This window comes from Cydia strobilella, chromosome 2, assembly GCF_947568885.1.
Source record: "Cydia strobilella chromosome 2, ilCydStro3.1, whole genome shotgun sequence".
In the NCBI taxonomy this organism is placed as follows: domain Eukaryota; kingdom Metazoa; phylum Arthropoda; class Insecta; order Lepidoptera; family Tortricidae; genus Cydia; species Cydia strobilella.
Genome location: NC_086042.1, coordinates 2,987,410 through 3,015,340, shown reverse-complemented (window position 1 = coordinate 3,015,340; position 27,931 = coordinate 2,987,410). Strand labels below are relative to the sequence as shown.

The 27,931-nt window shown below is 39.2% G+C and overlaps 2 protein-coding genes across 3 annotated transcripts; one reads left to right on the top strand and one right to left on the bottom strand.

The window, feature by feature from the left end:
• The first annotated feature begins 108 nt into the window (after positions 1–108).
• LOC134749993 (splicing factor 3A subunit 1) lies at positions 109–6,198 on the top strand. The gene is made up of 6 exons (XM_063685049.1): positions 109–393; positions 732–896; positions 2,488–2,809; positions 3,236–4,518; positions 4,984–5,171; positions 5,625–6,198. The coding sequence occupies exons 1-6, from the start codon at positions 276–278 to the stop codon at positions 5,724–5,726; spliced, it is 2,178 nt and encodes a 725-aa protein (XP_063541119.1). The 5' UTR covers positions 109–275; the 3' UTR covers positions 5,727–6,198.
• A 461-nt stretch (positions 6,199–6,659) lies between these two features.
• Positions 6,660–27,549, bottom strand: LOC134749986 (xylulose kinase). 2 transcript variants are annotated; one of them, XM_063685026.1, is made up of 11 exons: positions 27,247–27,549; positions 26,281–26,363; positions 25,400–25,547; positions 24,462–24,638; positions 23,378–23,611; positions 21,176–21,332; positions 16,985–17,242; positions 15,313–15,486; positions 11,738–11,835; positions 10,928–11,012; positions 6,660–10,642 (listed from the first exon to the last, which is right to left on the bottom strand). In XM_063685026.1, the coding sequence occupies exons 1-11, from the start codon at positions 27,301–27,303 to the stop codon at positions 10,527–10,529; spliced, it is 1,587 nt and encodes a 528-aa protein (XP_063541096.1). In that variant the 5' UTR covers positions 27,304–27,549; the 3' UTR covers positions 6,660–10,526. The 2 variants fall into 2 exon arrangements, with proteins under 2 accessions (XP_063541096.1, XP_063541106.1); XM_063685036.1 differs by lacking the exon at positions 27,247–27,549 and adding an exon at positions 27,057–27,150.
• Positions 27,550–27,931: the final 382 nt, after the last annotated feature.

The following is a 27,931-nucleotide window of genomic DNA, read 5'->3' as shown; positions in this document are numbered from 1 at the left end:
AAATCTATATGCAAAATGCAAGCATATTTGAGTCATAATTTAAAACGTTTTCTAACTTCGCACGCGTCGCCATTTTGCAAGGCTATTGACACTGACAGCCAACGTACTGAACGTACTAGCGTTGTATTGGTTTAGTGTATTTGGTATTTGATATTTGTATTTTACGTGTCTTTGATTGAATTGCGTAAAATATTTTAATAATATCTAGTCTAAGAGAATAAGTCAGAAATTAAATAGTGTAAGATAGCCACATCAGGTGCCAGTTTATTGGCATCATGCCTTCAATAGACATGATGGGTCCTCCGGGGCAGCCGCTAGACGCGGCGCCGGAGGAGCCTCAGGCGCCCCCGCCGCCGGTCATCGGGATCATTTACCCACCACCAGAAGTCAGGAGTATCCTTTTTATCACAAACTATTTATTTAGGCAGTATATGTGAGGTTGCAACAGTTTTTAAAACATAACCTAGTTTTTGTGTATTGCACCTATTTTATTTGCATAGGGCTTTTATAATTCTGTTGTTTCATAAATATGAATGATAAATAAATAGTTTTTAAGCCCCACTGAAAAGAATTGGTCACAAAATATTTTAAAACTAGTTTTAATGCCTATGATTTGAATCATCTGCCTATATTCATCTTACTATTTATACTGTTTTCAACTCTATTTTGTTTTAGTATTATCAATAAAATTAAGTTCCAGCACAACCAAGATCCTTAACCACTTTCCAAAGACATTGTGGATAAGACGGCCAGTTTCGTAGCTCGCAACGGGCCGGAGTTTGAGGCGCGTATCCGGCAGAACGAGCTTGGCAACCCCAAATTCAACTTCCTCAACTCTGGGGACCCATACCATGCCTACTATCAGCACAAGGTCAAGGAGATCAGGGAAGGGAAAGGTATGGTATAAAATAGTTCTTCATAACCTTTCAGTGATAACCCAAGTAGCACAGATAGCTGTATAGCAGCCGAATAATGTCTGGGTAACTGGTGGTCTCTTACCCAGTCATTATTCGGCTGCTATAAAGCTATCTGTGCTACTTGGGAAGGAGGATTGTTGTTTTACATCTCATGCTAATATTGATACCCGAGCAAGCGAAATACAGCAAGCAAAGCATAGCAATTGAAAGGACAAAAAAAAATTCACCACGTCTACACTAGGAAAATACTACCTTTAAAACATTGCAAATCAAATCCGAAAGAATGTTGTTTCAAGATCATCATTTAAAAGTTCATCCTATCGGCCAATGTAAATATTTTGCAAGTGTGCCCCATTGCTAAACACGTTTGTTAAGGACAGGAGACCACATTTAAACAAAACTTGCAATGAAACCATAAAACACTAATGTTAATCAGTCCACACAATTTATCTTGAGTACAGTTTGGCCTTTGATTACAAAAGTCTACAGGCAATGTTGCTTAGAGATTAGGATTTAGCTATTGCAGTAACTGGTTTACAAAAACGGCAATCGTAAATTACCTAACTCAAGAGTTTAGTTGATTTTCCTTAAGCGAGGTTTAGACTAGCAAGAACTTGCATTCAATTTACGTTACATTAAATAAAACTATGAAAACGGATTATATCGCGTATATTGAATTTATAATACATCCCGACGTTTCGAACCCTTTACCCTTACCCTTACTTACCTTTACCCTTTTTTTTTTTTTTCTTTTTTTTTATCGCGTATATATATATCTTTACTTGAAAATAATTGTAGTGTATAACTAGCCTTATGAACCGATTTTGCATGTACAACCAGCCTTAAAGTTTGTAGTCTATGATTGTTCATTATTTTAGTATGTGGGTATTTTTGCACTTTGTAATTTTTCCTCAGTCACCCGTTGACCACGAATGCTGTAAAGGGTTCGAAACGTCGGGATGTATTATAAATTCAATATACGCGATATAATCCGTTTTCATAGTTTTATTTCATGAGTAACTATCGCGGTAACCGAAGACAATATTACGTTACATTGCCGACTACTGAGGTAAACTGCATTCAACATGTTTATCAGATACCGCAATGTAATGAAAATTGCATGCAAGTTCTTGCTAGTCTAAACCTCGCTTTACACAGTTGTTTAATGAATTCACCATAAATTCAAGCACATGAACAATCTAAAATGGTAATATTCGAGGGCTGAGCGGTCAAACCCGATAAATCGAGATATTTTTCATTTAAATAAGAACTCCACGTATGTCAAATATATGGAGTTCTAATTTCAATAACCCTTTTGCTCGAGCTATTGGGTTTGACCACTCACTCCTTGCATTGGTAACTTATTATTGTTTAAATTTTTTTTTTCGGGAAGTTAAGCTGTTGATAAACCAAAAAAAAATTGAAAAAAGCATTGTGTAGAATGTAGACGTCAGTTAGCTTAGACAAGTAAATTTTCTGAAAATTCAATGTTTTTTAAATAAACATTTTCGGTCAAATTAGACAAGTTCTTCGGAAGTAACTATAGTGTAACAATCTGCAATGCTCTCAGACACTGGCCCACCACCGTCCGCCGGCGGCCCGCCCGGCATCCGCGGCGCCCTGGCCCCAGCACAAGCGGCGCGCCAGCAGGAGCTCCTCAAGGCCGCAGCCCCCGCCGAGCCCCCGCCGCCCCGCGACCCTCCCCCAGACTTCGAATTCCTCGCTGACGCGCCCTCTATCTCTGCCCTGGAGTTGGACATCGTCAAGCTCACGGCGCAGTTCGTGGCAAGAAATGGAAGGCAGTTCTTGACGGACTTGATGAAGAAGGAGGAGAGGAATCATCAGTTTGACTTCCTTCGCCCACAGCATTCTTTGTTCCAGTACTTTACCAGGTAAGTTTTGTAGTGAATGGAAACTATTACAACTTTGAGTATTACAATGAGCTTAATAATAGGATTTATCATGAGGAGTTGTTTATTTTAGTCTTGTACATATCTCATACATAAATAAACAACTCTGATCGCTTTTTGTAAAGCAACAAGTTTGCGAAATGACATTTTTAAAAAGAGAAGCAAACAACCAACTTGTAGCATCATAAGTTGTGACCCCTTTTAATTCAGTTGTTTAGTACTTGTTTAGTAGACAGAAACAACTGGGAACAGTGGGAACACGGTTGTATAAACTTGTTTAAAAAATGAAACTATTTTCAAATAGAAGTTTAAGGCTTTGAGTGTCCAAGTGAACACACTAACCCAGATCTTCTTTCCTGGAAGCTTGGTCCTATTTGGCATTATTTAAATCACTTCATCTTGTACTAGGTTATTGGAGCAATACACCAAAGTCCTACTCCCACCAAAGGAGCTAACATCAAAACTGGGCCAGGAGATTCGGACCGGCGCCCTCGACGCGGCCCGCGGGCGCGCCGCCTGGCTCGCGCACCAGGCGCGTCGCAGAGCCCAGGACGAGGCCCGAGTGGAGCGCGAGCGGCTCGCCTACGCCTGCGTCGACTGGCACGACTTCGTAGTCGTCGAAACTGTGGATTATCCGGCTGGAGAACCCGGGGACTTCCCACCACCGACCACGCCACTCGAAGTCGGAGCGAGAGTGTTAGCGCAGGAACGTGGTGTGACTGCTCCTATCGATGATGATACAGAAATGCAGCTCGAGTCCGAATCAGAATCGGAAAGCGATGAGGAACTGTCCACTATGGAAGATCGCACGCAGCAGCAGCGGCCGGATGATACCCGCGTCCAAGACATGGAAGAGGACAGTTCTTCGAGTGAAGACGAGCGTGCGCCGGCGCCTCCGCCGCCGCGACGTCCTGTCCGCGAAGAAGCACCGCTACCTCCTCGTCCGGATCGCGTCGTTGTCAAGCAATACGATCCGAAGCAGCCGCGCCCGGCCCCCGCACCGCCGGGCGACGAATGGCTAGTCTCCCCTATCACCGGAGAGAAGATCCCAGCGAGCAAAGTCGCCGATCACGTCCGTATCGGTCTATTGGATCCTCGCTGGCTGGAACAACGAGATCGCGCGGCGGCCGAACGCTCCGACCGCGACGAGGCCCTCGCCCCAGGCGCCGCGATCGAAGCCAGTCTCAAGCAGCTCGCCGAGCGCCGTACCGATATCTTCGGTGTCGGTGACGAGGAAACGGCTATCGGTAAAAAGATCGGCGAAGAAGAGAAGCGACGCGACGATAGAGTTACTTGGGACGGGCATACTTCTAGCGTCGAAGCGGCTACTCGCGCCGCTCGCGCGCACATTACGCTTGAAGATCAGATTCAACAGATCCATAAAGTCAAAGGGTTGTTGCCGGATGAGGAGAAGGAGAAGATTGGTCCGAAGCCTGTGACGGCGCCGCCGCCGCCGCGCATGGCGCCTCCCCGCCCCGCGCCCCCTCCCGCCCCGCCGCGCCCCGTGGCCCCCGCCCCCGTGCTCCTGCAGCCGCTGCCGTCGCTGATGGTGTTGCCGCCGATGGCGCCGCGGCCGCCGCTGATCGCGACGCCGGTGGCGGGGTACTACGCCCCGCCGGTGGAGGAGGAGGAGCCGGCCGCGAAGCGCCCGAGGACGGAGGACACGCTCGAGCCAGAGTCTACGTGGTTAGGTGAGTTTCGCTGGCATCTTTTTTTCAATATCTCAAAAATATCTGTCTTTAGCGATAAGACCGCCTGTTGTATGCTTCTATCAATTGTTTTTCTTTAAGCTGTATCTTTTACTGAAGTGTGCCAATAAAGAGTATTCTATATCTCTATCTAATATCTCTCTTTAAAATTTTTTTTAGCATTACTGCATTATATTTGAAACAGACATATGTATTTATTTATATAATGTGCATGTTTGTGTCTGAGAGACCCTTAAATTACTAGTCGGATCCTGTCACAAACCAACCTAGCTACACTGGCTTGCTCGAGACTCAGCGAATCTTTCCATCACCTTTTCTTACTCGTTTTATGGTAGCGACATCTACCGTACGAATATTAACTGCACCAACGTTCAAATCATACAAAGAAGTCATGTATAAAAACGCACACAACAATCTGTCCTATACTAAATTGATTCGTTTTACCAGCGCGCCATGGAGGCGGTAACGTAGGCGTAAGCGTGATCGTTCCCGCGCAACCAGAGCGCACAGAGTGGCGCCTGGACGGGCGCGCGCTGCCGCTGTCCATCTCGCTGAACGCGTCCGTCGCCGACCTCAAGACCATGCTGCAGCGCTCCACAAACATGCCTATTGCTAAACAGAAGCTTCAATACGAGGTTAGTCGTTAATACAAGCAATTTCGTAGCACATCTCTCTATGCCGTAGCACATTAAAAAAAAAAAAAAAATATATTAACCTCCGTAGCACATGACAAGCTACGCTACGTGTTTTTACCAGTGACTGTAGTAGTTAGCCGCTCACAGAAACGGCTTCGTCGCATTTAGCCCGCTTAAATGTGTCATATTATCGTTTGAATGGGAACTTTGAATCAATTAATTAAGGTTCAAAATAAATTGACTTACACGGCCCGCTAAAATGCGCCTATCTAGAGTCTCCGTCTTCTATTGACGCCGTATACTAAAGAAAGAGCATTTCATTCCAACTGTCGCTTGCGAACTAACTAATAACTATTATCGATGCCGATTGGATCGGAGCGGTGCTAATCCTTGGCGAGAGGTTCTCGAAGTGCAGCCGACATTACAAATTGTACTTTAATTTCTTGTCAACAGGGTCTATTCTTCAAAGACAGCAACACACTGGCATACTACAACGTGCCGCCCGGTGCGGTCATCCAACTGCAAGTGAAGGAGAGAGGAGGACGCAAGAAGTAAAAGAGATAGACTTAGTACGGTAGATGTTTATTCTGGTATTCAAGTGCATAAGCTATACATATGTGACGTTTTCAACCAAAAGGTACCACATTGTCGGTTGTCAATAAGGTTGATTTCAAATTGAAGCTACATGGAAATAGCGCCTTATTGACAACCGACAATAAGTACCCTTTTGGTTGAGGATGGCACATATAGGGTACATAGTAGACTAGGCGTCTTTGACCAACTCTAAGGGCGAGCAGTACGCGCTTGCACCTATACGAATCCCTTACGGAATTACGATAAATTAGTGCTGCCATCTATACACATATACGTATAGGGTATTAAAAAATCTTTTATCGAAGAGTAAACTTTTTGGGAACTGGTACCTATAAACTAACGAAAGAAAATAATTGTCTTTAGGATTGAATCGGTAAAACGACAGAAAATTGTATCTTGAAATGAAATTAATGTGTTTATGATACTAGCAAACTACTTAAATAAAACACATGATTTTAAAATACGGTTTCATTTAATACCACCATTGATTCACTGCATAATATTATCGACACCCTAACAAGTATTTTTCTTGTATTACTTGAATCTTTTATATCGTCATCATCATCATGTCAGCCGATAGACGTCCACTGCTGGACATAGGCCTCCCCCAAGGCTCGCCACTCCGACCGATCCTGTGCCGCTCGCAATCTTTTATATATAAGAATATATATTCTTTGTAATTATTAAGTCTACTTCCACCAAAAATAAAATGTTGGAACTCATAGCCATTTCTCGAAGTATAGGCCCATTTTTCAATCCGATATTAGTCTAATATTATTAGTGTGTTGTCATGGAAACCCTTACGATTTGACAGTTTATGGACTAATAATATTAGCCTAATACCATTCGAGAAATGGGCCCCAAATAGTAAACACTAGAGAATGAAAAACAAAGTTTCAATGATATACTTTTTTTATTAAAAATGCATAAAAAATACAAGCTTACAAAAGCCTCACTGCTCCATGTTACATTTATAGATATGTAATATATTAAAATGTTAAATATACAATTAAATATTGCACTGCAAAGCACCATTACGTATTGATATGCTTGTGATGTAGTTTATATAAAGAAATAAAGTGTAAATATATTCTAAAAATCTTCATATTAAACTTAACAATATTTGTAAAAGTATATTTGTGGTATTTTCTATAAAAAGGGACCTTATTGTCGATGGCGCTTACGCCATTATTAACGATGCTCCGATATAAATACAATGCCGCGCGACGCTGTGCGGCGTAAGCGCCATCGACAATAAGGTCCCTTTTCATAGACAATGCCCCATTTATGATATTTAGGTAATCACATGGAATGTCAGATTCTTAGATCACAAACTAAAAATTAGTTAACATATAAAATAACGGAACACTTAGTAAAGGCACATTTACATTAAATGCTACTTATGGTTTTTTTTTTTTTTTTTATCTGGTTTTTATGGAAGCTTTGGACACTCTAGGTGATACTTATGGAATGTAAGTTACTTAAATGCAGAGACCAGACACTGTAAATCTGTATTCAACCGTTTAACTGTCCAGTGAAAAAATTGTAATTTGCCTACACCCCAGGCCTGGGGTCTCAAAACTACCGCCTGCTGAAAGTGAGAACCAAAGTCCAGGGGCCCGTTTCTTAAAAGCTTGTAATACAAGTGGAAGTTCTTTTCTAACAAAAGCTGTCAAGAAGTGACATCCGCTTGTATTATAAGTTACAAGCTTTTGAGAAACGGGCCCCAGGGCGTGGCCAAGTCAAAAAAATTAAACATCCCTACTATATAGGCCATCGGAAATCACATCAAGGATACCGTACAATGGTCCAACTTTGCTCCAATTTTTGCTGCACAGGGCCTGCACTTTAAGGAAATTTTGAATAACTTGTTAAACTGTTCATTATTAAATATTCAGATGAATTGAATATTAAGAAGAACATATTATGTAAGTAACAAATTTTTATCGGTAAATCAATTTTACGAAATGTTGTTTTATATTAAACGAAGCTATGAATAAGGAGCACAAGATTCCCATTATTTGGGGTATTTTTGCTCCTATCTATAGTTTACTTAGGGGTGCAAAGTTACCCCATTGTGTGCCAATTTAATAGGCCCCGCCAAAAAAGATAGATACGTTTTATAACAAACGTAGCAATTCAAAATATATATACATTTATCTGAGTATATAAATAATAATATAGACATAATATGATTGGATATATTCTAATATATTAAGGCCTTTTTTTAGGGTTCCGTACCTCAAAAGGAAAAAACGGAACCCTTATAGGATCACTCCTGCGTCTGTCTGTTTTTTAATTGGAGCTCCCACCAAGGAGCAAAGTAGTACCATTTTACGGCACCCTATTACTTCGTGATGTTGCATTTCTGGCGGGGCGAGTTAATCTGCAAATGGAATAACCCCGGGAGACTTGGGTCTGCATTTGCCACTCATAAAACTACCTTGAGGTTTTAAATTTAAAATAGAAATTTGAATGTCATTTTGGATGCTAACGCTCCTCACGACTCAAGGGGTTAATCGAGTTGTTTGACAAACTTGACACATTTGTCTTTTCCATACAATTTATGTCATATAATCAGTTTTACTTAGTATATTCTCACTGTCAGCTTCCATCACTTCACAAAATATGCTTTTCTGAGTATAAAAAGAGCTGTCAGCTATCTTGAGCATTATTCAAACATTCCGTTTTGGTCCTTCTTTCAGATATATATTCTAGATAGTATAGATAAATTATATCACTCAATTCAAAGGAACTTATAGACCAGAAATTCATACCAAAATCTCACAGCTAACAATAGTGCAAAAAGTGCATACATATGTATTATAAGTGTATCTTTGATACGTTAATATAGGTCAGTGCTCTATGTATAACAGAGAGACAATATATTATAAAACAACATCAAAAATGCCTGAAATTAGGCAATTAAAGTCTTAACCCTTTGGACGCCAATGACGGATATATCGGCACCGCAGGTCCAACGCCAAAGACGGATTAATCGGTCACAGAACACAGAGCAACATAGACCTACGTGCATGTGCATAAAGTTCAATTTCAGTTTTGACCGCGTCCGAGTGACAGCTTTTGTGTTTGACGTCGAAAAGGTTAAAGTGGAGTTTACATAAACTTTGAACATTACATATTTCAAGGTTTACATAGTAATGGATTGTTATTTTATTCTTTTACTTAGCTCTTGTATTTGGGCATTAGGAATGTATATTGTGGAATAATTTTTAATTTATTTCCAAAGTATTTGTCGACCTATTTGTATATTATCGTATGTAATCTAGGAGGATATAACCAAACGGAGTAGCCATTAACAGGCGTTCCCCTCTGTCGAAACTCTATGACCAATGGCAATGAGGATATAATAAGATAGAGCGGTACTCTCATAGTAAATTTTTTAAACCACTGTAAATTCACTGACATCTGTCGACATACTTTAAAACTAAAAATGAAGATTTATAAAAATACGTTAAAATGTATTTAAATATGGATAAATCATTTTTTTACTTGCATTAATTATTTTTATATGATTTTGACCCATGTTCTTTCACTGGTATGCGTTAAAATTATAAATAACAAACGAAACAGTCAACGCCCTCTATACGAGAGTTGGCCAAAACTAGTGGCGCCATCTGATCGAGAAACAAATTTTCGTGATTTGAGAGGCACGTTTTTTTCCTTAGACTGTATCCATCTATTACGGAGTTATATCTATCTTTGCCAATGGTCATACGCAATGTATGGACTGACGTTTATCTGACATTTTTACGTTACATATACAATAGTGTTACCAGCCCGTATCCCCAGTTTCTAAAACTGTGTAATCTAAAAAGGGACGGTTTTTATCACAATGGGACGAAAACAAAGTTGGAACATTTTTATCATAATTTGTGTACCTGCGATCAATGCTAATAGTCAAAACTATCAATTTTAGTGTGTCGTTAGTACATCAAGCTTCTTCAAAACAGGCAAATGATCGATGTATAGACAAATAAATAGGCAAATGCTACTAAGGTACTCGATATTTACCGTCGATGGAAGGTATTTCGGTAAAGATTTTCAAAATCTTTTATACTGGACGCTTGATGCCCAAAAGGGACGGTAGTTCGGAAGGGACGACAAAGGGACGGTGTGGCATTAAAAAGGACGGAAAAACGTCCTATTTGGGACGATCTGGCAACAGTGGCAAATGCTACTTAGGTACTCGATATTTACCGTCAATGGACCGTATTTCGGTAAAGATTTTCAAAATCTTTTATACTGGACGCTTGATGCCCAAAAGGGACGGTAGTTCGGAAGGGACGACAAAGGGACGGTGTGGCATTAAAAAGGACGGAAAAACGTCCTATTTGGGACGATCTGGCAACGGCAACACTATACATTTGACGTTACCCTCCCCCGCAAAAATCGATAGACTTATTTGTACAGAAAATTACAGACATGGCGTCTCCGTTTGGTTATATCCTCCTAGTATGTAATTTGAAAATATTTGACTGTTATTTAGCGAAGCTTTAACTTTTTCTTACATTTTACCTTAGCAGTACCGTTACCATGAGTTCACTGCGGCTCTACTCACTAAGTAAGTAAGTAAGCTCACTAAAAATGCATCTCGCTTGCACCAATACATGAACACATTAACATAACATAAATGTCATGACTCATGATAAGGGTACAAGTTTGGTGTAGCTTTTTTTACTGCGGCTGATTATCTCTTATTATAAATTAGCTTTGATATGCAGTGTTAGACGTTAGCGGTTATTGTAGTTTAGGAATGTCTTCAAGCATCTTGCGGTAGCGGGCGAGCATGGGCGTGTAGATTTTCTCCGCGTCGGGGTACGGAGTGGCTACCGGGGCTACCGTGGGCTCTGAACCTGAAATACCATATATTATGTACAATTTTAATAGTTATCCAATCCAACTTAGAAAACTATGCGGATTTCGTAAATCACGTACATTTTAACAACTTTAAATAAAATAAAACTAGCTAACACGGGCTAACACCAGGCGTGACTCACTCCGCGATTTCGTCGCGCCGCTACAAGTACATGAGGCCGCCCCAATTCTGGTGTCTAGCCATACAGACAGACAGACAGAGTCGCACCATAAGGGTTCCTTTTGTACCTTTTTGGTACGGAACCCTATAAAGGAGTACGTACCAGTAAGAGAGACTCCCGTCTTAGCGCTCCACACTTCGGCGGCGCGGATGGCGGCTCCTAGGAGCGCAGCGTTCGCGTGCTGCTCCTAAAACACACGCAAGATTCTATACAGGGTGCTTTACTTAACCTTTTGGACGCCAATGACGGATATATTGGCACCGCAGGTCCAACGCCAAATACGGATTAATCGGTCATAGACCACAGAGCAACATATTAGACCTACGTGTATGTGCATAAAGTTCGTATATAAATACTTAAATACATAGAAAACACTCATGACTCAGGATCAAATATTTGTGCTCATCACACAAATAAATGCCCTTACTGGGATTCGAACCCAGGACCTTCGGCTTCATAGGCAGGGCCACTATCCACTGGGCTAGGGCGAACTATAATCACACAGCGAAGAAGATGATATGAAATGTGTTTTTAGCGTTTTTAAGGTCAATTCAATAACTTTATTGCATGTTTAAAGATGTTTGGAGTACCCAGTTTAAACCACTTCAACAGTTTTTAGGGTTCCGTACCCAAAGGATAAAAACGGGACCCTATTTATTACTAAGACTCCGCTGTCTGTCTGTCCGTCTGTCACCAGGCTGTATCTAGACTAGACAGTTGAAATTTTCACAGATGATGTATTTCTGTTGCCGTTATAATAACAAATACTAAAAACAGAATAAAATAAATAGTTAAGTGGGGCTCCCATACAACAAACGTGATTTTTTCGCCGTTTTTTGCGTATAGGTACGGAACCCATCGTGCGCGAGTCCGACTCGCACTTAGCCGGTTATTTTTGTTACTTTTAAATACCTGAACATAAACGGGCGTGTTGAACACGTCGGCGAAAATTTGCAGGAGCTCCTTGTTCACGCTCGCGCCTCCCGTGGCGATCAAACGGGAGTTTTCATCTGAAATAAATGATTTTACAATGCATGTGCTCAAAAAGTGCGTTTCCTACGGAGCCATATCATGCAGAAAGTACTACTTTTCCGCACTAGTGCTTTTTGTTTTCAATATTTTTTTACAGTACATATGTTGCTACTTTCTCGCACTAGTGCTTTTTTTCATTTTTTAATAATTAATAGTTATTTACGATACAAGTGCGGAAAAGAGGAAATTCGAAAGGAGTGGCGATAAACTAAAACACGACCGCAAGGAGTGTTTTAAATCGACTCGAGTTGCGAATTACCTATTCGCACGTGTATCGTACAACATTTTACAGTACATATGGCCCTTTAAACTTTCGACAAATGCACGAAAAGTGCTCTTTTACGCACTAGTGCGAGAAAGTAGCACCATATGTACTGTAAACTTATTTGCCATTATACGTTTTTTTTATTTACTCGCACAATGCATAGTAAAACATTGTATGATACACGTGCGTAACGATGATTTCCGCACTTGTTGCATAAATAGCTATTATAGTATGTATGTAACTTTTAAAATAATTACATTAATATTTAATATAAAAAGTATAAATTTGTATGAAGCTGATAGCGCCCGGGCCAGGCACAAAATCCGATAGCCATTTGTTCCCGGGCGATAACTCATAAAGTGGTTAAGGCGGTTCCCTGAGCCAGAAGGCGAAAAATCTCCTTATATGATCCTGTTTTTCTAAGAGGCGTTGATATTCGTAGACGTGGAAAAAATATATGTAGTTCTTGACTATATTATCTTTAATATCATAGCTTCCGATACACGAATTATGACACTTCGCTCGATACAATTAATTCCCAAAGTAACCTCTAACTCGGACTTTTAATCCAACTTTACTCGGTTATTTATTATGTGATACTATAAATAAAAAAAGAAGAAAAACAATCTTAACTTAAATAATCATTTCATAGCTTTCGAATTTCGATATTGTAGGGTAACGTTTTTAAAATAAATAAAAATCGACGAAATTCGATCAAAATTGACACTTGGCGCGCATGATCTTTCCCGTTCTTTCTTGCGAAATGTGACAGAGACAGCGGCAAACCGATGGAACGGAATATAATACATATATGTGACGTTTTCAACCAAAAGGTACCACATTGTCGCTTGTCGATAAGGTTGATTTCAAATTAAGAGGCCGTAGTCGATTTTGGAGCAAAAATGTAAAATTGATAGATTTAGTCGTTGAAATTATACACGTTTTGTTACGTAATATCTAAATAACAAGTATTGATTTCTATTAGCACGTCTTCTCATCTTGCCTTTTAAAAATGAGGTCGCGAGCGTGCGTCACCGGTAATGCATGAAGAGAAGGGGCAGTTTTTAAAAATTCATCAAAAAATCATGGTAGTAAATTATACAAATTGATGTATAAGAATAGTTTCAGCGAATGTTGTAGATTGTTTAAATATCAAAATTACGTTGAAATTAAGTCGATTTTCAGAGAAATTGTCACTTGTTTTGAAGTAATTTCTGGAGAAAATTGATTTCGTCTAACTTTCATTTACACTACTTCAAAGTCATAAAAATAAAAATGTAGTCTGATAAACGTCAAGTACAGAATATGTGTAATACAAAATTACCATGTTTAGCCGTCCAAACTTTACGAAATTTACAAATAAGAGCGACAAAATCAGTGCTTTACGCGCGTTTACCTAAACGTCCATCAGAAAAGCAAACATTACTAATTTAGTGAGTCTGTTTTCAAAAAATTGATCTGATAAAAGGTGAGATAAGAAGACGTGCTAATAGAAACCAGTACTTGTTATTTCAATTAGGTAACAAAAGGTGTAAAATTTCACGGACTAAATCTATCAATTTTAAATTTTTGCGACTAAAATCGACACCGGCCTCTTAATGAAGATACCTAATGAAGCCCCGTGAATATCAACTGCATGACGCTCTTTTGGTTGATTGACGATCGAGAGGCTAGTCAGCGTGCCTAGGCGCCAATCATTTATTACGTAAGACTTTTTTGCCAGTTTTTAACCCCCTACCACCCCTATGTAAGAAAAAATAAGAATAGGCCCTTATTACGCAAGAATCTAAAGGAAAAAATGAATTCACTTTTGACTGGTTAATTTTTCAAGAGAAAATTTTTTGGAACGTTTATTTGTACCTACAAAGGTGCTGGACCCTGTCTAAGCTAACTCTGCATTGTGTTTAATAGCATAGTGTGGAAGTATTATATTTTAAACGTCATAATTTCATAAAAATAAAAAACCGGCCAAGTGCGACTCGGACTCGCGCACCGAGGGTTCCGTACTTTTTATAGCGGCAACAGAAATACATAATCTGTGAAAATTTCAACTGTCTAGTTATCACGGTTCATGAGATACAGCCTGGTGACAGACAGACGGACAGCGGAGTCTTAGTAATAGGGTCCCGTTTTTACCCTTAGGGGAAAAGGAACCCTAAAAAACGCATCTTTGTGATCTTACGTAGGTAAGAACAATGAAAACCCCCTCCTACCCCCTTGTAAGAAAAAATAAGACATGGTCGACCCCCCTAAATCGTCTTACGTAATAAATAAATGGCGCCCTAGTATATCGTACGTTTTTTACTACCGGCATATGTAAGTACTTTAAAAACGACTAATCCATACTAATACTAATCCATACTAATATTATAAATGCGAAAGTCTGTCTGTCTGTCTGTGTGTTTTCCCTCTTCACGCTTAAACCGCTGAATGGATTTAGATGAAATTTGGCATAGAGATAGGTTGAGTCCCTGAGAAGGACATAGGATAGTTTTTATCCCGGAAATCATCCCTTAAGAAAGTAAAAAGCGGGGTGGAATTGAGATAATTAATGAAGTGTCTGCTAATTTGTGTGCATAATATGCTCAAATTGAATAATTGCTATAAGATTTTCTCCAGGCGCTATTCTTACTCTAGCTGGGGTTACTAAGTCCACGCAGACGAAGTCGCGGGCAAAAGCTAGTAATATTATAAATGCGAAAGTCTGTCTGTCTGTGTGTTACCTCTACACGCTTAAACCGCTGAACCGATTTAAATGAAATTTAGCGTAGAGATAGTTTGAGTCCCGGGGAAGGACATAGGATAGTTTTTATCCCGAAAATCATTCCTTAAGAGGGTGAAAAGCGGGGTGGGGGAAATCATGGTGGAATTGAGATAATTAATGAGTTGCCTAATATTTGTGTGCATATTATGCTCAAATTGAATGATTGCTATAAGACTTTCTCCAGGCGCTATTCTTACTCTAGCTGGGGTTACTAAGTCCACGCAGACGAAGTCGCGGGCAAAAGTACTTTAACCTACTAAAACGACTAATAAGTAAATGTGTCTTTCTCAATCAAAAGGGTACTTATTTTCGGTTGTCAATAAGGCGCTATTGCGATATAGCTTTAATTTGAAATCAACCTTATCGACAAGCGACAACGTGGTACCTTTTGGTTGAGAACGTCACAAATAATGTAATGAAACTGACCGAGATGGAAGCCCATGTCCTCGGCGTGAGCCCGCCGCGCCAACGCCTGGCCCTCGAGCAGAGCGCGCGCTTCGAACTGCGGCGCCGGCGCCGGCACCGCGCGCCCGGGACTCGCCTCCAGCCGGCGGCCCGGGGCGCAGCGCGGGACGATCTCCGCTGTGTCGTAGTAGATACCTGCAAGGATGATATAACATAACCGACCTCTCTAGCATGGAGACTGTATAAAGGAGTCAAATCTCTATGTATGAAAAGTGTCCATCAAAAAACAGTAATTAGGCGGCGCCACCATACACCGAAATACTACCAAAAACAACCTACGTAATTTGGGTCGGGTTATTTGTTGCCTTATATGGTTCATGTTATACTCATGTCCCCGAGCCTAACTAGCGCCACCGGAGAGATTAGGAACTATTATTTAAAGCTTAACGCGGTCACTTTTACAACAATTCTGCCATACCATCCATACTCTCTAGGTTAAGGTACCAAAAAAAATAATGTGTGCATGTAATCTTTACGCGCGATTGAATGAGGGCTATCGTTTTTTTGCTCACCAATTGACGCCTCTGTTGATGGTAGTCCAAAAAACTAAGGAACAGCTGTCAGTCATTGAAGTGACAAGTGACATTTGACATTTCGAAATATGGAAAAGACCACCATCTACACTAGCGCCCCTAGCGGCGAATTCATACGCGTTAGCCCTCATTGAAGTAAAACTTCTTGGACGTTTATCGCTATGTTGGCACTTTGACGTGTGTCCTATAGGGTATTTGACTGTATTTAAAATAAATTATTTTACACAATGTATGAAATAAAGCACCAGAAGATTAATAGAGGAACGTAGACAGCAGTTATTTTTAGACACAATTTCTATTTCAAAACCCGTATAAAACTATAAAGAGTAGGTAATTTGATTGTGACGTCACATGCTAGTGTTTCATATAAATTCCACAGTAGCAAAATCGTTTTGACAGTTCGAAAAAAGAAACTGATTTGACTAGTAGTCAAATACCCTATTGTGCGTGTGTCACTACTAAGCGTTACTTCCGTCAGAAAAAAAATCTAAGTTACCATCTAGTCGCACCTAATGAAGTTTTACTTCAAAAACAGCTTCAAAACAAATAAAACTTTAGAGCCATTATACAAAAAAATTATATCCCATACGTATGTATTACTAGCCCATATTTTCTCTGACACTAGCTCTTAAAACTCTCAGTCCCAACTCGGTCCAGCCAATCTATCCCCTATGGTTCTACCTAGTGAGTGACCCGTTGGCGAAACACAGTAAGGCCATCAGAGAGCCTCGGCCGGCCCCAAGATCGCAATAGATATAAGGAAACAGTAGGTATTACACTTACCCATATATCCCGACAGTAGTCCTCAGCAAATCATTAAAGGCATCCCAACTAGCTCTAGCTATCCTATCCCTATAATTTTGTCTAGTAAGTGAGCCAACGGCAAAGCACGGGGGGTCTCTGTTGGGATCAAGGTTCCTGTAGCGATGAAACAAGGCCATATTTCCTCTGACTGAAGCTCTCAGAAGGTCATTGCAAGCGTCCCAACTAGCTCTAGCTAACCTATCCCTATGATTCTGTCTAGTAAGTGAGCCGACGGCAAAACACAGAGGGTCTCTGTTGGCCTCAAGGTTGCTGTAGCGATGAAACAAGACACTTACCCATATATCCCATATTTCCTCTGACTGTAGCTCTCAAAAGGTCGTTGAAGGCATCCCAACTAGCTCCAGCTAACCTATCCCTATGATTCTGCCTAGTGAGTGACCCGTTGGCGAAACACAGTAAGGCCATATAAGGAGCCTGGGCTGGTCCAACAAGGACGTGTCCCGCGGGAGGGGCCTGCGCTTGGTCGAGGCCGAGGAGGAGTGTGTCTGATGTCCCAAGGCTGAGGCCTACCCAGCCAGGCCGGAGGTGAAGACCTACGAAAAAAATACACTATGGGCCATTTTGTCAAATTAAAATGATGAAATTACTGAAATAGGTTGAATAGTATGTCGTATTCTCTTGTGCAATAAATTTTACATAAATAAATAAATAACTCGTAAGCTCGTAACCATGGAAGAATGAGCGCGCCGCCGCTGACAGGAAGCGGCCTGAACCTGGCATAATATGAAAACCTATGTCGCCAATACGCACACTACTACAAACAAACCTAAGTCATTTTAAAACTACGCGTTGGATTGTAACGAAACTTTGCATATACAAATTATACAATGACATGAGGTATATCTAGGTCTGTAATTAGTTTATATAGCTACAGATTATAAAACAAACGAAATAGAGCAAAAACAGGTTTTGTATGAAAAGCTTAAATTCGCTGTATTTTTTAGGGTTCCGTACCCAAAGGGTAAAAACGGGGCCCTATTACTAAGACTCCGCCGTCCGTCTGTCTGTCACCAGGCTGTATCTCATGAATCGTGATAGCTAGACAGTTGAAATTTTCACAGATGATGTATTTCTGTTGCCGCTATAACAACAAATACTAAAAAGTACGGAACCTTCGGTGCGCGAGTCCGACTCGCACTTGGCCGGTTTTTTTTTTACTATGGTATCTGAAGCTACATAAACTAATTACAGGCCTAGATATACCTTATCCTATTGTAAGTAGTAGTAGTAGTAGTAATCACAAAGTTTCAGAGCAATCTAGCGAGTCGTTTTAAAATTTACAAGAAGATTTAAACAGGTTGGATCTTTACTGTACAAGAAATTGTCTTGATCTCAATGTCGAGAAGTGCTGCTCGATTTCATTCTCTCGTAAGCGTAGCCCTATTCTTTTTGATTACCAGCTCAAGAACAAAAACCTGAATAGGGTTACTGAAGTAAGAGATCTTGGAGTTTATATTGATACTGAGGTCCAGCTCACTTCTCACATTAACAAAATTACGTCGAAAGCGTACAGAATGTTAGGCTTCATTTTCCGACAAGGTAAAGAATTCAGAGATCCACGAACCATCGTTTTATTGTATAATGCCTTCGTTAGGTCAAATTTGGAATTCGCTTCAGTTGCTTGTAATCCTCAATATTCGGTACACGTTGATCATATCGAAAGAATTCAAAAAAAAAATATTAAATGGATGCAATACAAGTTTAAATCTACTGTTGGTGATACTATTGCAAGTCTTAAGCTGCGTAGAGAACATCGAGATCAGATATTTCTGTTTAAATTATTAAATCATTCGATTGAGTCGCAGTATCTTATCAGTAATATCTCGTATAGATGCACTAATTCCCAAACTAGAACAAATGTTCTATTCGCAATTCCATTCTGTCGGACTAGATATGTAAAAAACTCGTATCTTGTTAGAGCGTGCTCAGCGTATAACTCTAAATATTCAAACCTCGATCTATTCAGTACGAAGCTTGGAAAATTTGTTTCTTTGTTAAAGAATGACGTTTAGTTATTTTTTGTTAAATTCTTAAATTTTCAAATTTTATTGTTTATTATTTTATTACTTTTCAAATTTTGTTGCAGACGCATGATGTTGTATTGATGTACTCATATTTTTCTTTTTTTCTTTTTCCCTGTTTCCTAGAACGATTGAAATGTTATGTTATAATGTATTTTTACTCTAGTTCCCTTTGAGCATTTATGTTTTATTCCATTAGTGGAAACTGTTTTGGCTCATGTATTAGTCATAATATCTATATCCTGTATTATTGTAAGCTGTTTGTTTCCCAATAAAATAAAATAAAATAAAAATAAAATAAAAATTTGAGCGTTACTACGTTTGTATGGAGAACCGAGCTTGCCGGGGACTCTTAAGAACATAAACAAAACGAACTTTGTGTATTTTTAATTAATTAATGTCATTATTATTAATCTATTATAATGTATGTTTGTGTATTTATACAAATACTTATCGTTGTCGATAACTTTTTTGACCTATTGTCTTGGCACTGCGGCCGAATAGCGCAACATTCTTTAATTTTACGCTAAATAGATATCAACCGTATCTCGTTATTATTCACAACGACGGAACTTAATCGCGTAAAATAAGTTTTAAATTAACCTCCGACGTTTCGAGGACGGCGTTGTCCCCGTGGTCTCGGAGAAGACTGGCTAACGTTGACATCAACATCTTCTAGGCGCGCGAGTTTTCAAAAAAACGTTCAAGTTAATAAACAAGACCAAGTGCGGGTAGTTGGAAAAACTTTACACGTACGTGACATTTCTATTATTTCTTTGTTTAGTTGTCGTAAGTAAGTAAGTACCTAGGTTCTAGATACTCGCATTTCTAAGGAAATATTGTGAGGAAACAGGACTATTTTCTATGAAAAGGGACCTTATTGTCGATGGCGCTTATGCCGCACAGAGTCGCGCGGCATTGTATTTATATCGGAGCATCGTTTATAATGGCGTAAGCGCCATCGACAATAAGGTCCCTTTTTATAGAAAATACCACATTTAATTACTATAAGTGCATTTCTGGGTTAAAAGGTCAAGTGGCAGGCACTCGTAAAAACACTAGTGCCGGCGCCATCCCCCTTTTTTTGCCCCTTAATCCTTAAAAGACATGTAGTTTGATACTTCAATGTAATATCACGCAAATATAACTTTATTCCAATACATTTAAAGTATGTTTTACAATGACAACATCAACGAAGGTTATCAATTGCCTAATTCATCCAGATTGCTGGTGGTTGTATTTGCTAAATGATTATATCATCTGATCGTCGTATATCTTATCTAAGACGCATTATGCCTGCTCCTTATCCGTCACTTGAGATAGCACTGAAATACTTTATAATGGGTTAGATTATACAAACAAGTTTGGATAAACAAGTTGTAGTTATCTGAGTAAAATAGATTTGCCTGAAAACTAAGAAAGCGAAACAATAACAATTGTTGTAATTTTTGTCATTTCCGTGCACATATAGTTTCGAAACATTTTGAATTTTGTGTTTAAGACTCAAATAAGTACTAAAAGACTTTATTTAGCCTTTATAAGGCAGAGGAAATATGGTTTCTATATTATTCTGAACTTTATTTTGAAGTAATTTATAAATTCTTGTTTCAACTCGTCGACTGTAATGGTTGAATTAAGATTTCGTATACCAAACTGTAATTGGATATTTTTCATGTATAGGCTCCCAACTCAACTATAATAATCATTTCGAAACGGTTTAGTCAACTATAATGAAATTGACCAATCACATCTCGCCGCGGACAAGAGGACGAAACAAAACGATAGCTCAAATTAATTATATATTTTAGGTTATATAGTAGAAACAATTGCTCCATAAGTCAGAAATAGACTACGAAAACCGCTTAGCGTTGCTTGTTAGTCTCTATAGGCTACGGTGGCCAAAATCGAGAAAAAAACTGTCTAAAAATTGAATTTAGCGCGGAACAAATACCCCCCGGCGCGTACTAGTATGAATGAAGGTTCGCGGCTGTTCGCGTATCTTAGCTATATACATTTGGTTTGTTTACCTATATGATTCTACTAGTTTAAAGTATTATTTTTGTTGACTCGTCGTAGAAAAATTATTGTATACAATAGTGATATAATCAAGCTTTTCAATCTCGTACCCAATAAGGCCACTCAGCAAATATCACGATTGTATAATAGTTATTTGTGCAACAAGAGAGGAAAGTTGGTTTTTCTTGCGAGTGTTTATTTTAACTTCAGTTAGAATCTTGAGCTTAGCGAGGGACTCAAAAATACGAGATGTAAAATAACTTTGCTCTCGTGTTGCACACATCATTTTTCACCTCAGTAGTGTGAACATATTAAAGGTTGAAATATATTTCGAATTGCACAGAATAATACAGACAAAAAAAAAAAATTGTGGGTTTTACGCATTTTGAGTTTGTTTTAGTTACAAAAACAAAAGATTTGTAATCTCACCCGCAAGAGCAGAGTTGTTGTCGCCCGTGAATGCGACCACTTGGCACTCGGGTTTGAATCCGTATCGCTCCACGAAGTACGGCGCGATGGCGCCTAGCACGCTCGCCGTGGGTACCGGTGTACCCAGTTTATCTGCTAATGTTTCATCGCCGCATGCCTACAAAATATATATATGTAAAAATCATTACATTAAAACATTGTAGGAAATGTTCTGAAAATAAGTCATATAGTTTACTTGGCCTATGTTCAGACTACAAGATACCAGGTCCTTTCCTGTCCGGCTAGCATGACTTGCGTTCTAACGCGCGACTCCATACATCTAGCAATAGGGTTGTTGACTTTTTTTTAATGGTATCAGTCGATCAGGTTTGTTTTGAGGATCAAATGTCTGTATGGACACATTGTCTTAAAGCAATACAAAAGTCACAAATGAAAATGAAATGAAAAATGTTTATTTCTTTTAAAACATACAGGTTATTTTACAATGGTAAAGATCTCCTAGTAGGTATACAATACCTGTGGCAGGAGATCCTGCTCATCCGTTATGTTACGAGTAGTTACCTATATAATAAAAATAAATGAACAAAAAGTACTTATATTAAGTAAGATTAGAAGCTTAAAAATAACAAAAGTGGAAATTGCATGATTTTGTGTAAGTACATACTTATGTGTGTGTGTGTGTGTATGTATGTGTGTGTGTGCGTGCGCGTGCGTGTGTGTGCGTGCGTGCGGGCGTGCGTGTGTGTGTGGAGTTATATTGAATGAAGGAGTCCCTCTACGTCATTGTAATTTAAGGTTCTTATCCATTCAGATACTACTTTCTTGCACTTATATTGTTGTAAAGCATATATGTTAATTTATTTATTTATTCTATTATAAAAATGTGGTGATAGTTTGCTGAATTGGTACATAGCAAACCGAGATTGACTGCGAGTGACAGGAGCAACGTTATAATTACGCCTTCCGTTTAATGATTGTGTGTTATATGGTAGGGACTTATGTACTTTAAGAGTGGTTAATAAGATAAAAAGTTTTCGCATAAATAGAAGTTCGGAAGTTTTATAAAGTTCGGTTGTTGGGTATAAGTACGGTTTAAAGTACATGACCTTAATCAGGCTCCTTTGACCCCTTTCTACCTCTATGAATTTGGTTTTCGCTGCTCCACCCCAAGCAGTAATGCAGTAGCACATGACTGATTGAGCCAGAGAAGTGTAAAGCTGCTTTAATAACGTTTTAGAAGCGATGTGGCGTAATTGTTTGAATATCCAGATAAGTTTGCGGATTCTATTATTGACATACTCTATGTGTGAATACCATGAGAGGCGTTGGTCTATCATGATGCCGAGATATTTAGTGGATGACACTTTATCAATATGGGAACCGTGGCAAGGCGAGGAGTTGTTTGGTATGCAGGTGTGTATTTTTAGACAGAAATTATTGGATGGTTGACTACTGATATTTTTAGTAAAACAAATATAGAAATGATGAATGATGACAAATGATGGTCAAAGTCTGGCATCGCCACTTTACTGAGCAAACGCTCTAGGACAAATGGCAACACATCGTGACGTCACTGTGTAACTTTGCTTAGAAGCCGTTCCGATGTATGGAAAACAAGGAAATTGCGATTTTATCGGTGAAATGTTGCGTTTATGTATATTGTTGTTATACAATATTTTTTTAATCGACAATTAACTTTTTTCCTATTTGAAAGTTAAAAAAAAAGTTTTTTTTCGAAACTGAGGTCTTGTATTTTTTTATTATTCCCAATTTATTGTAATAAATTGCTCATTTTCTATCTATTTAACTAGATTGAGTTATAAAATTCAACATGTGTCAACTACCCTATTCTAGCGCGACTTCAAGTATAGACACAGAATAAGTAATATTATTATCATACAGAACGGCCACGCACCGCCCCGCCCCGACTCGAATTACCTCGCCCCGAGACAGCAGATTGACGGTCGTTTGCCGGCCGCTCAGTATTAATTTTAAGCAACTTACTCACACTATGACGCATGCCGCGTGTACAGACGTGCGGTTCACAAAGAAACGCAAGTGATTTTTGATGTATAGCGTGTCCGCCTTGTGGTATAGAGTCGCGCGCGAGCTGGTTATATAACTGAACTCACCAATCAGCTTTAACTCTTAAACAACCTGTCTAAAGAGCAATAATATATATTAGTACAAAAACCAGCTTACCTTAAGGCACTCCTCACTCCAACTCTTGCTATGGACATCAAGGAGATTCATCCCGGACCCATCAGACAAGTCTATCTCAGCTATCCGTCCCAGGAACAAGCTACAAGCAAATGAGGAGACTAGGGATATCCTGGAAGCCGCCTGGTATACTCTGGGCTTGGTACGAAACATTTTACGGATCTGAGAGCCTGTGAAACGCTCGTAGGCGGTGGAACCGGTGATTTTGGCGAGCTTCTACAATGGAAAAAGAGATTTTTTGATTGGCAATAGAATAATTTTTAGGGTTCCGTACCCAAAGGCTAAAAACGGGACCCTATTACTAAGACTCCGCTGTCCGTCTGTCTGTCACCAGGCTGTATCTCATGAACCGTGATAGCTAGATAGTTGAAATTTTCACAGATGATGTATTTCTGTTGCCGCTATAAGAACAAATACTAAACAGTACGGAACCCTCGGTGCGCGTGTCCGACTCGCACTTGGCCGGTTTTTAGAATGTAGACATACCTACATACATCATTTGGAAATCATTGGGGTAATATGTAATGTAAGATCATGGTTATAATGGCGCTAAAACATGATAAATGTTATAAATACATGTTAGACATCTGAATTGCTGATGTTGCTTTTATCGCAATTCGCAATTCCGAATATTTCGCGCCAGATATACTTTTTAGGGTTCCATACCTAAAGGGTAAAAACCGGCCAAGTGCGAGTCGGACTCGCGAATGAAGGGTTTCGTACCATAACGCAAAAAACGGCAAAAAAAACACGTTGTATGGGAGCCACACTTAAATATTTATTTTATACTGTTTTTAGTATTTGTTGTGATAGCGGCAACAGAAATACATCATCTGTGAAAATTTCAACTTTCGCCAGACCGTGACCGCTCACGGACCACGGTTCATGAGATACAGCCTGGTGACAGATGGACAGACAGACAGATAGCGGAGTCTTAGTAATAGGGTCCCGTTTTTACCCTTTGGGTACGGAACCCTAAAAATTGATAACTTATCCCCTTAAGGATATATATAGAAATATCTTATCTTATCTTATATATATCTTTTATCAGCTACAATAATCCTACCTCCGAACCTCCAACTGCCTCCTCAAGCGCTCTGCAGTCCACTGTAGTACTGGAATCCATCCACACCGGTGAGTCAGCCACAAAGGCAGTGGCCAGTTGCGTGTGCAGGAACTCCTCGGAAGACAGTTTCGAGAGGCGGGTTTCACCATCTTTGGACCACCATACTGAGCCATGTTGCTGCAAGTTTTAATATTATAAATGAATCGTGTTCAAATGAAACAAAGAGTAAATTCACTGCCATCTATCGCCACACGATTAAAACTCAAAAAGAAAATGAATATGGATAAATGATTCTTTTTATTCGCATGAATTATTTTTATATGTGTTTGACCCATGTTCTTTCACTGATATGCGTTAAAACTGTTAAATAACAAACGAAACCGTCAACGCCATCTATTCGAGAGTAGGCCAAAGGTAGTAGCGCCATCTGTTCGAAAACCAATTTTCTTGATTTTCGAGGCACGCTTTTCCTTAGACTGTATCCATCTATTACGGAGTTATATCTATATTTGAAATGAAAGGTTAATGTATGTTTCTTGTTTGTTTCTGTGAATAGTATGCTGTAGGTGTAACTGCCTTTATATTTGAAGCCTAACTCAATTCAATATACCCTATGGAAACAATTATTCCAGATCTATATTATTTATAATAATGAGAAAATACATACATACATATAATCACGTCTATTTCCCGGAGGGGTAGGCAGAGACCACGGATTTCCACTTGCTACGATCCTGATATACCTCTTTCGCTTCCTTCACTTTCATAACATTCCTTGACCTGGCCTTTCTTCAGGATTTCCCCGATCTGATCAGAGAAAGTCCGCCGAGGTCTGCCCCTTCCAACTCCCGTTTCTACCTCTCCCTTATACACTCTCTTTGTTAGCCTTCTTTCACTCATGAAAAAATATTTTTTAATAAGAAAATAATAAGTCAAACCTGTGCTGCACCAGACAGTGCTTCAACGGTGGAGAAGTCTACTCCAGCAACTATCAGCCTGTCCATCACCATGTCAAGGGCCTTGACCCATAACAGTGGCGGTGCCGTCACCTCACCTCGCTCCCCTCGCCGCACCCCACCGGCTGTCCTAAAATGAAAAAATGTTTTTCATAGTAAAACTATATTATAGGACTGGGTAATTGATAGGTATTCTATTTCCTCTTTTTGGTGTTACTTACATACTTAAAAAACCGGCCAAGTGCGAGTCGGACTCGCGCACGAAGGTCTCCGTACCATTACGCAAAACACGACAAAAAAAATCACGTTTGTTGTATGGGAGCCCCACTTACACACATCTTTATATTATTCTGTTTTTAGTATTTGTTGTTATAGCGGCAACAGAAATAAATCGTCTGTGAAAATTTCAACTATCCTGCTATCACAGTTCATGAGATACAGCCTGGTGACAGACGGACGGACAGACAGACAGACAGATAGGCAGCGGAGTCTTAGTAATAGGGTCCCGTGTTTACACTTTGGGTACGGATCTTTCTAGTCGCAGGCATAGACAACTTAAAATACCTTATCCACCTCCCTGAGCCCTCTGAGCGTTTACCTATCTGAGGAGAATTTGACTTTTCTTTTCTTAGATTTTGTATGAAATTGAGTGTGCACTATTACATTAATTATGCCGGGGCAACACTAACGGGAAACGGCAGGAAATGCTGTTGATCATTGTGATAATCCCAGTGTGGCCGTATGAACAACGTCAAATTAACGCAATAATTAACGCGTTTTCCGGCGTTACGTGTTAGTGTGGCCCCAGCATTACAGATAACTTTACTGGAGTTGAACAGGAAAAACGATTTCTTTATACAAACCTGAACTCTGGAAGATCAACATCAAATTCAACATCTGCCTCTTGCAATTTTCCATACTCCTCATCTATTACTAATGCCTTGAGCTGCAAAATATAAATAAAATATATTTTAAAGTTTCAACATATACATATCAAGCCAGAATGTAACGTTGAGAGGACACTCTAAAAAACTAGTCAAACCTCCGTGTGCTAGCAACCCTAGGAAACACTCCTTGCCGAATCATTTGGGTTAAAGGTCTCGTAACCGCCATAAAATCGAAAAAAAAAAAAAAAACTTGCCGAATCGTGTGGTAAATGTGAGGAACTCTCTACCAGAAACTGTTGTTGTTAGGGCACCGTCAGTGAACACTTTCAAAAATAGACTGGATAGCCATTTTAGAACTTTGAAAAGTGCAAAATAAAATACACACATCAGCTCCAAGAGCTGCTAGATCAAAATAAATAATAATAATAACATGCCACTATATGTTTACGAGACTGTAATGCGAAATGTGAAACACGGTATGACTTCATTCAAAGCTAAAAGTTTGTAAACAAATAAGTTTGAAAAATTGTCGATATTATCTAACATTTATCTCTTTATTTAATTTTACGTCCATGGCAATGGTAAAGTTCCTAAAAATATTAATTGGTCAATCAGTTCAAATAGATAGCACAGAGGCTATCTCTCTATAAGTTCAATGTCAAACTATTTGCTGTGTTCGTTGCTATGATATTTTTAAAACTGAACGATTCTTCTTTCAACCTATTATAATTTATAATATCGAAAATACGCACCTTATTAGCATTTAAACAAATCACTATCACACATCCACTAATTATAAAAGTATTCTAATTAAGCACTAAGTAATTAAGTTATATCTGCCGCGCTCGCGCTTAAATCATTATTGCAAAACTTTAGCAAAAAGAAAACAAATGAAATCACTATTGAAACATATACATTAATCATGTTATTTTTACAACTCACCCTTTGTGTACTAAAATCAAAACCCAAAAAAGTTTTCTTCCGTGTGACTTCGGTCATTTTTGACAGCCAATGTGACTAGGTGCGTTCGGGAGCGGGTGTGTTCACCACTTCGCACCGCTCTCGTGACTGAATGCGGCTAATAAATATTCGTCACAATACAGGCGTGGTGTTACGCTATCATTATAGAGCAAAACTATTGTATTTTATTATAGCTCCAAGTTAAAAAATAAAAAATAATAAAAGTAAAGTTTTACATAATTTTGATAAGAAATCAGCATCGTAATCGCTTCGCGCGTTAATTATCTTTATTCTACGCTAACTACATAAAAACATTAAGTAGGTAAGGCATTAAGTCCGCCATTTGTACCTTTTTTGATGTGCAATAAGATTTAAAATAAATAAATACAATAAAGTATACCTACTAAAGACTGATAATTAATTGTAGAGCAAAAAACCGGCCAAGTGCGAGGGTTCCGTACTTTTTAGTATTTGTGTATAGCGGCAACAGAAATACATCATGTGTGAAAATTTCAACTGTCTAGCTATCACGGTTGATGAGATACAGCCTGGTGACAGACGGACAGACAGACAGACAGCGAAGGCTTAGTAATAGGGTCCCGTTTTTACCCTTATTACGGAACCCTAAAAACCATTCATTTTATCAGAAGCAAATACTTAAGTTATA

Bases quoted from the DNA above. Each gene is read 5' to 3' on its own strand.
- LOC134749993 (XM_063685049.1), top strand. From the start codon at position 276: ATGCCTTCAATAGACATGATGGGTCCTCCGGGGCAGCCGCTAGACGCG. The intron at 897-2,487 runs GTATGGTATAAA...CAATGCTCTCAG, and splicing joins GGAGATCAGGGAAGGGAAAG to ACACTGGCCCACCACCGTCC. The intron at 2,810-3,235 runs GTAAGTTTTGTA...ATCTTGTACTAG, and splicing joins TTGTTCCAGTACTTTACCAG to GTTATTGGAGCAATACACCA.
- LOC134749986 (XM_063685026.1), bottom strand. From the start codon at position 27,303: ATGACCGAAGTCACACGGAAGAAAACTTTTTTGGGTTTTGATTTTAGT. The intron at 26,364-27,246 runs GTGAGTTGTAAA...TATATTTTGCAG, and splicing joins TTGATTTTAGTACACAAAGG to CTCAAGGCATTAGTAATAGA. The intron at 15,487-16,984 runs GTAAGTGTCTTG...TCATCCTTGCAG, and splicing joins AGGAAATATGGGATATATGG to GTATCTACTACGACACAGCG.